Genomic DNA, 8,227 nt, shown 5'->3' on the forward strand with positions numbered 1-8,227 from the left:
TATCCACATTAAGATTATGAATTTTTCTACAGTGATTTTTTTTTTCTGTTCCAACATTGAACCCTAAAGTTACACTATTGTTAGTGTATTTAAATTCATTTTTAAAAAAAGATAGGATTTTCCAGATATTTGCCGTCATCTGAAAGAAAAATGATGGATTGAAAAATGTTTACAGATTTTTACTGTTTTTTTTTTTGTTTTTTTAACTACAGATAATAACTTATAGAATTATAGACAAAAAGACATCATTTACATGTTAAATTTTTTTACATTTTTTTTTAAAAACAAAAACTGACCAGTACTAGATAATGTCTACTTAAAAACTTGAATGTCATTATTTTATAGATATTTGCCCCTAATTATTTACAAAAGTTTTTCAGCGTTACAGTATTCTGTTTTTTCATGTATTTTTTCTGCTGCGTGATGTTTAACGTTCCTTTAACTGCATTTCTGCGCCTTTGCCTTAAACTTTACATCCGTGTGTGCAGACATGTTCACAACAGACCAGTCAGTTTGGTTAGAAACCGGCCTCATCAATATCAGAGGAGACGGGCGTGATGCAGGATGAGGGAACAGAGACCTAAAAAGAGATGGGGGATAAAATGCAGGGAGCCAACCAGAGCTCCCGTCTGCACATCGACTGCTGTAATCTGTGTTCATTTACCTGTAATGAGCTCTCCTGTTGACTCACACACTCATGCTTCGCTTGTGTATCCGGCTCAGGCTGCACATCCGGTCATCAGCGGCAGCTAATTAAACATCAGAGGCAATCTGGCTGCTTATTAGCCGTGCGATGCTCTGTATCTGTTGATAACACTCAAGCAGCTTCACGGATCTATAAATAAAGCCACAGACGTAGTGGACTCTGTCTTCACTCTGCTTCTGTCTTCAGGGCTCCACAGGACTTTGACATTTTTGGAAGTTTTTCAGTTCAGCGCACATGGATGGATGCAGCTGCTGGTTGTCTGTTGCTGTATTATTTCTGTTTTATGTCGTCCTTAATGTCTCATCTGGCGTCTTGTGTTCCTGCAGAGGAGGAGAGGAGGGTCCGAGCCAACGACAGGGAGTACAACGAAAAGTTTCAGTACGCGGTAAGAGACTGCTGCTTGTTTTCCAGATTACTTTCCCTCCAATGAAACCATTATGCAGTCAGGTCTAACACGAGCCTGTTTCTCCTTCATCCAGAGCAACTGCATCATGACATCCAAGTACAACGTCATCACCTTTCTGCCCGTCAACCTGTTCGAGCAGTTCCAGGAAGTAGCCAACACCTACTTTCTTTTCCTGCTCATCCTGCAGGTGAGGAACATGAAACAGGAAATAGAATCAACGCAGCACGGCTCAAAAACAGATGATTCTAGTCGTGGTTCAGTTCAGAACTAAAGAAGCATCTTGGATTAGAGGTGAAATGTCTGAAAGAACCTAAGAGAGAAGCGTAGTTGATTTTTCTCTGGAGCTCTGAGGAAGTTGTTGGACGATGCATTCAGCATGGTGAAGCATCTTCCTGCAGCAGAGCAGTGTGAAAAATAGCTCATTAGACAGGTAAATATATAAAACATGTGTAGCCTCCATTTTGCTAATACCTGTTGGAGCCTGCTAAAGGGTTGTACACATTGATTATAGGTTTTAAAACATCTTTTGTAACACTAATAATCAAAGAAAGTCAACTTTTATTGCTTCTTTTTTAATGATCCGTGGCCCTAACCGTGTCGTACCGCTCAAATTTATTCTAATATTATTGTAAATGTATATTAAAGCAAATAATGTGAACCCTCTGAATCCCTAAATCCTGTGGGAGGTTTGAAAAGCACAAAAAATAAATAAAAACCGTTGGATTTTCAACTTTCCGGCAGTCCTCAAGCTGATCGGGTGACGTGCTACCATCAGAAAAATGAACAAAATCCAAGCCTAAAATTGGGATTTTCGTTAAAATGGTTTTATTTTGCATGGTAGTGTTAACACAGAGCAGAAGTAGTAAAATATCTGTAAAATAATGTGTGTTTTTTTCCAGTTTTGGTAAGAACTTGGAACTATTTTGCTGATTCCAGGCTTTTAAATGTTTTGTAAACCAAATAATCGAGGAAGTTCAACTTTCTTTTTTTCTGTTTTTAAGATTTATGGCATTATTGTGCACTCAACACATTTCTACAGTCTCTCCTCTTCTTCATGGCTGTTCTACTTCCATAGAGGTGCAGGACAAACTAGCCAGTAAACAAATATCCCAGAACTGCTTTGGGTTCAGAGGGTTGAAGCTCAACACAACAACATTACTTGATTCACCTTCACAAATCTCATTCATTCTAACAAACACTCGTGCCTTGTTTAAACCAACCTGCTGATCTCTCTCCGGCTGTGTCTAGTTGATACCTCAGATCTCCTCCCTGTCCTGGTTCACTACCATCGTGCCTTTAGCTCTGGTGCTGAGCATCACTGCAGTAAAGGATGCCACAGACGACTACGTGAGTGTCCTCTCGACTCACCGCATATTCAAAGTCCTGCCTGCTTCAAAAAAAATAAATAGAAGCTGACATTCATCCTTGTCGCCTGCAGTTTCGTCACAAGAGCGACAACCACGTGAACAATCGTCAGTCTCAGGTCCTCATCCGTGGCTCGTAAGTTCATACAAACGTCCTCTCTTTAAAACAATCGCTTTTTTATTCATAAAGTTTCTTAAATGACAGCATCTGTCTCTGCTGTTTCTCTTTTATTTATCAGGCTTCAGAATGAGAAGTGGATGAATGTTCGAGTGGGTGATATCATTAAACTGGAAAACAACCAGTTTGTGGCAGTAAGTGTGCGACCGACACAACACAAAAGTACAAACACACTCAGGGATAAGTGCAGACACGATTCTATTTAGAGCGTACAACAGAAGTGAGAACAGTCCTGTTCCATGTTACTGAAATGTCAGGTGATGCTAAACTGCATCAGCTCTCAATGACTGCAAAGAAATACTTTAGAAACTCAACAAAACTGAGCCCACCTGTGATCTCCAATCAGCATAACTGCATGAACATGGTTCTGCAATCAGCTGTGAACAGCAGAACTTTGTCAGTTTTAGGAACTGTTTCTGTCCACATCATGGTTTCACATGGAAGAGAATCAAACTGGAACTGAAAAATCTGACTGTGAGACTTTACAAAGACGGAAAAGATAAAGGGAGCAACTAAAAACCAGTGAACCAGCAGTAACCAGGAGGTCTAGAAGGATCCATAGTAGCACTGATCAGGGCTGCAGTGGTCGTCCTCCTACAATGACTCCACAGACAGTCAACTACTTTCACAATCTAGGTGTGAAAAACAGACAAAGGCAGCTGCTTCAGACTTGGCACAGGAGTTATCAATGGAAACCAGAGTTAGTGTGAAGCTCAGACACTTCAGAACATCAACCTCTCTCGACACAAACCTTCCACTTGACGCTTTGCTAAAGATCACAAAAAGAAACCTGATGGATGTTGGAGAACATTCTTTGGTCAGATGACGATAAAGTTGTTGGTCTCAGATGGAGTCCAGATGTTTGGTGTGAACCTGACCAGGACCACCACAGTGGATGCATCATCCTGACAGTGAAGCACGGAGGTGGCAGCATCATGATATGGGGCTGCATGAGGGCAGAAGGTGTTGATGACATTTATAGATGAATGTCTGAGGATAAACCAGAATACTGGCTGATGAGATGACTCCCAGTCTGCAGAAGATGGAAGAAGAGGAATATTCCAGCAGGAGAACCATCCAGAAGAACACGGAACAGAAATTAAAACTATGACCTTGACAAGTATGTAGCCTGACTTAAACCAGTAGAAAATACAAGAATGACAGAACATCTGGTATCCTCTGTCAACAAAAATAAAGGTAGACATTAAGATTAAAAAAACAAACAAAAGATCTGGATTTCAGTAATAAAATGCTTTGAGTTCTTATTGTTAGGCCTGTCCTTTAAAATATAGAAAATCTAAACAGTTTTTAATAGTTTTCTGTTTAACTAAGCAGTGGTTCAGTTACTGTAAGGTGATACAGCTTTGAGTCATTTGACATTTAAGTGACATTACACAGCGGTGTAGTCACTTCCGTTGTGTATTGTAACTACCAAACTACATCAGTGTAGAGCTCAAGATCTCTGATCATGATAACCTTTAATACCGGATGGACTTTAGTGTCGTCTGTGCCTTAGAAGAAGCTGTACAGCTGTTGATCAACATGTTTCCTGATGCAGTTACTCTGTCTGCAGCAGTGATAGCTCCATCATCACTGTGTCATCACTGATTCTCTGACTCTGTTGTCATGCAGCAGATGCTAACTTTAGCTGCTGTATCTGCTTTCAGGCTGACCTGCTCCTGTTGTCCAGCAGCGAACCTCACGGTCTCTGTTACATCGAGACAGCCGAGCTGGACGGGTCAGAAAACACGCCGCGCCTCAACTTCTACACATCTGCACAATCGAGGCTCCACCTTAAACCGCTGTGTTTTCTTGCAGAGAAACCAACATGAAGGTGCGTCAGTCCGTCTCGGTGACATCTGAACTCGGAGACCAGAACAATTTGGCCTCATTCGATGGTGAGATCTGGTTTGGTTTTGGTCGTGTGAAAGGTTACCGGCTTTCTGTGTTTTTTCCTGCTTCACACCGCTGCACACTGACAACGCAGAACACACCAAACATTCACTTTCTGTCCTCCTCTGAATGACAGTGTGTCACCAAACGCCCACCGGCACACGCAGCCAAAGATCTCGGTGTCAGCAGCACAGCACGCCCACACAGCGCTCACCTGCCCGGGAAAAACGCATTACTGCAGCGAATCAGCCCACACTCTGCCTCGTATCGGCTTACTAAAGATGTGCCTGTATGTGTGCATTCAGGTGCCACGGGGATGATTAATTTAGCTGTAGATCGACTCGCTTGGAAAATATGCAGTAATTGGATTTGGTGTAACGATATAAGCGGCTAATTTGTGTGTGTTTGTGTGCAGGTGAGGTTGACGAGAGGCTTTTGTGAAGCGTGAACACTGCCTGCAGTTCAGCCGAGTCACATGACTGCACAGATGGTCCGTTTTAGATGAGATTTCCAAGAGGATTGGCAGAAAAGGGTATAAAATATCAGGGTTTTAAGTTTAAATTTGGTAAACTTTCCTAAAAAAAACTACAATCAATCAGTTCGATGACCGTCGGAAAGTTGAAAATCTGATAATCGTTCCTTTTGTTTGCTGCATTTTTGTCAAGTGACTGCGTCATTCATGGCTTATATGTGCAGTGGAAGACAGAATTTTCACTTTTTGGTTGTTTTTTTTAAAGAATCTGTTGCCTTCGGTTAATTTTTGGTGAAATTTTCAAGCCTCAGGTGCTATTTTGACTCAAAAGATGTGTGTTCCTGCCCGTATGTGTGCATTTGGGTGCCTCAGGGATGTTTAATTTACTGTTGATCGACTTGTTTGGACAATATGCAGTAATTGGATGTGATGTAGCCGCTAATTTTTGTGTATTTGTGTGCACGTGAGGGTGAAAAGAGGCTTTTTGCTCTGTGTGAACACTGCCTGCAGTTCAGTCAAGTCATGTGACTGCGCAGATGGATTATTTTTGGTGAATTTTAAAGGAGGATTTGCAGAAAAAAAGGTAATTTTGATCAAATTTGAGTGTTTAAAGGTTAAATTTGGTCAATATTCATGACAGAACCACACTCAATTAGATAAATGATCATCAGAAAGCTTAAAATCCGATGTTCTTTCCTTTTTTTACCGTTTATGGGTTTGCTATAGGGGGTCTTTCCTGAATTTTGTAGATATTGCAACACACGCTTTGCCTCATATTGGATTACAAAAGATGTGCGTTTCTGCCTGCATGTGTGCATTCAGGTGCCATGGGAATGGTTAATTCAAATGTGCAGTAATTGGATTCGCCGTGATGATGCAGCAGCTGGTTTGTGTGTGTGTTCGTGTGCAGGTGAGGTTGTGTGCGAGCCGCCCAACAACAAGCTGGATCGCTTCTGCGGGACTCTGTACTGGAGAGACAAGAAATACACCCTGACCAACCAGAACATGCTGCTGCGAGGGTGCGTCCTCCGCAACACCGAGGCCTGCTACGGCCTGGTCATCTTCGCAGGTGCGTGTTTGTGTGTATTTACATGTGAATTCGTGTATTTGATGCGTGTAACCAGTCCTGTCTCCATCACAGGCCCCGATACGAAGCTCATGCAGAACAGTGGTCGCACCAAGTTTAAGCGTACGAGCATCGATCGGCTGATGAACACGCTGGTCCTCTGGGTAGGACACCCCAAACCTCTCACTTTCACGGCTCAGAACTATTTCAGGACATGACCTCAGTGCTGAATTCAGTTTCATGTAGCTGCTTCAGTCTGATGTTGGGATTAAGTGACCACACACACGATGTCAGACACATCTTAGAAAAACAACAGCGAAGAAGATGTCGTACGGGGGGCTTTGAATTGCAGGAATTGTTGGGTTTCTTAATTATTTTTTACATTTTGGTACATTTTTAGGGAAATGTTGTATTAGTACAACGTTATTTGAAGTTTGGAGCAGAATTTCTGTATTTTAACTCACATTGCATGAACAAATGAACAGAACAATAAGAACTCTAAGCTGTTTGTTTCACATTTTTCTCACTGTGGCCTCATTTTTCACTACAATTTAAGTCCTACATGTTTTTGGAAACAACACAATCGCAACTAGAAATAGAAAAGAAATCAAAAATGTCCTCTGTGCAGTACGATGCAGTTATAATTACACAAAGTCATACAATACATCCATCCATTATCTATACACCGCTTAGTTAGTTTTCATGCTTTTCACTCTGCGTACACTGCCCCAAGTTCAGCCAAATATTCCTTGACATTCATGTGACTGTTGGTCTAAGTTGCAAGTCGGAGAGCAATTTTTTTTTTTTGTTCTTTTTACAGAATCTCCTGCAAACAGTTAATTTTTGGTGATTTTTTTTTCCAAGGAGATCTGTAGAATAAACTGATTCTATGAAATATTGCAATTTCAAGCTCAAATTTGGTACAAATTTCCAAACGGATCCACACTCAATTAGCTTAATGACTGTTGGAAAGTTGAAAATCTGCTAATCCCTTCATTTCTATTAGTTTCTCGGTCTGGCGAATGCTGTCATTCCCAGAATCTCCCCGAATTTTTTGTCACATGACGGCTGAATCATTAATGTCTCGTCAGTTAGTTTTTTGTTTATTTGGGGGTTTTTTGTTTGTTTTTTATTGAATGTGTTGCAAACTGTTTATTTTTTGGGTGAATTTAAAAGTGTCTGCTGCTAACAAGCTAGCTCTCCAAGTTCTACAGCTACAGGCTCCAGAAGTTCTAAAAAGCCCAAAAAACATATTTAAGGCGTTGATTTCGTTAAATCTTGATGTATTCAGTCCAATAAAACAAAGAGATTGAAGCTAAACTTGCAGTTCGTGGCTCAACCCAAAAGCATTGTGAGGCTAAAATACAGGATCTACTTCTGATCTACATGTGGCCTTCAAGACAAAAATTTACAGATTTGATTTGAGGACAGCTAAAAGTGATATATGTCCGTCTGTGGCTCCGTCAGATCTTCGGCTTCCTGGTCTGCATGGGTGTGATCCTGGCTGTGGGGAACGCGGTGTGGGAGAGGGAGGTGGGCTCGCTGTTTCAGAGCTACCTGCCCTGGGACCCTCCGGTGGACAACTTCCTGTTCTCAGCCTTCCTCTCCTTCTGGTCCTACGTCATCATCCTCAACACCGTGGTGCCTATTTCTCTATACGTCAGGTAGGAACAAAGCATAATGCAACCCCATGTAGCTGGATAGTAAAGCATGCAGCGACTGACTATTACAGCTACCTCTGCAGGATGTTTTGTGATCACAGTGACGGGATTAGCAATATGCATTCAGAAATGAACTCTATTCCACATGCAACAACTGTATATTTAGTTTTAATATGCATTTCTTTAAGTTTAGTGATGTAAAAATGTTCTTTAACCTCTTAAGACCCGAGCTTTTGTTTGATATGCATGTTTTATTTTACTGTGTCTGACTAAAGTTATTTTATGTTTGTTGCGTCTCTTCTCTGTCGCTGCACCAGCGTGGAGGTGATCCGACTGGGTCACAGTTACTTCATCAACTGGGACCAGCAGATGTTCTGCTCACAGTGCAACACTGCAGCTGAGGCCAGAACCACCACCCTGAATGAAGAGCTGGGACAGGTGGGGAACTACACCCAGGCTGTGTGGGATGTGTCATCCATCC

At 41.6% G+C, this 8,227-nt stretch overlaps 1 protein-coding gene across 1 annotated transcript in view; it reads left to right on the top strand.

The window, feature by feature from the left end:
- atp8b2 (ATPase phospholipid transporting 8B2) overlaps nucleotides 1-8,227 on the top strand; it is a 47,213-nt gene that overhangs the window by 18,356 nt on the left and 20,630 nt on the right. Inside the window, exons 3-13 of the mRNA XM_008287734.1 lie at nucleotides 1,033-1,091; nucleotides 1,186-1,299; nucleotides 2,361-2,459; nucleotides 2,551-2,612; nucleotides 2,716-2,788; nucleotides 4,322-4,392; nucleotides 4,473-4,552; nucleotides 5,930-6,088; nucleotides 6,161-6,249; nucleotides 7,553-7,749; nucleotides 8,064-8,184. Coding sequence (XP_008285956.1) covers nucleotides 1,033-1,091; nucleotides 1,186-1,299; nucleotides 2,361-2,459; nucleotides 2,551-2,612; nucleotides 2,716-2,788; nucleotides 4,322-4,392; nucleotides 4,473-4,552; nucleotides 5,930-6,088; nucleotides 6,161-6,249; nucleotides 7,553-7,749; nucleotides 8,064-8,184 — 1,124 coding nt within the window. The remainder of the gene's footprint in view (nucleotides 1-1,032; nucleotides 1,092-1,185; nucleotides 1,300-2,360; nucleotides 2,460-2,550; nucleotides 2,613-2,715; nucleotides 2,789-4,321; nucleotides 4,393-4,472; nucleotides 4,553-5,929; nucleotides 6,089-6,160; nucleotides 6,250-7,552; nucleotides 7,750-8,063; nucleotides 8,185-8,227) is intronic.

This window comes from Stegastes partitus, unplaced genomic scaffold, assembly GCF_000690725.1.
Source record: "Stegastes partitus isolate 25-593 unplaced genomic scaffold, Stegastes_partitus-1.0.2 Scaffold517, whole genome shotgun sequence".
In the NCBI taxonomy this organism is placed as follows: Eukaryota; Metazoa; Chordata; class Actinopteri; family Pomacentridae; genus Stegastes; species Stegastes partitus.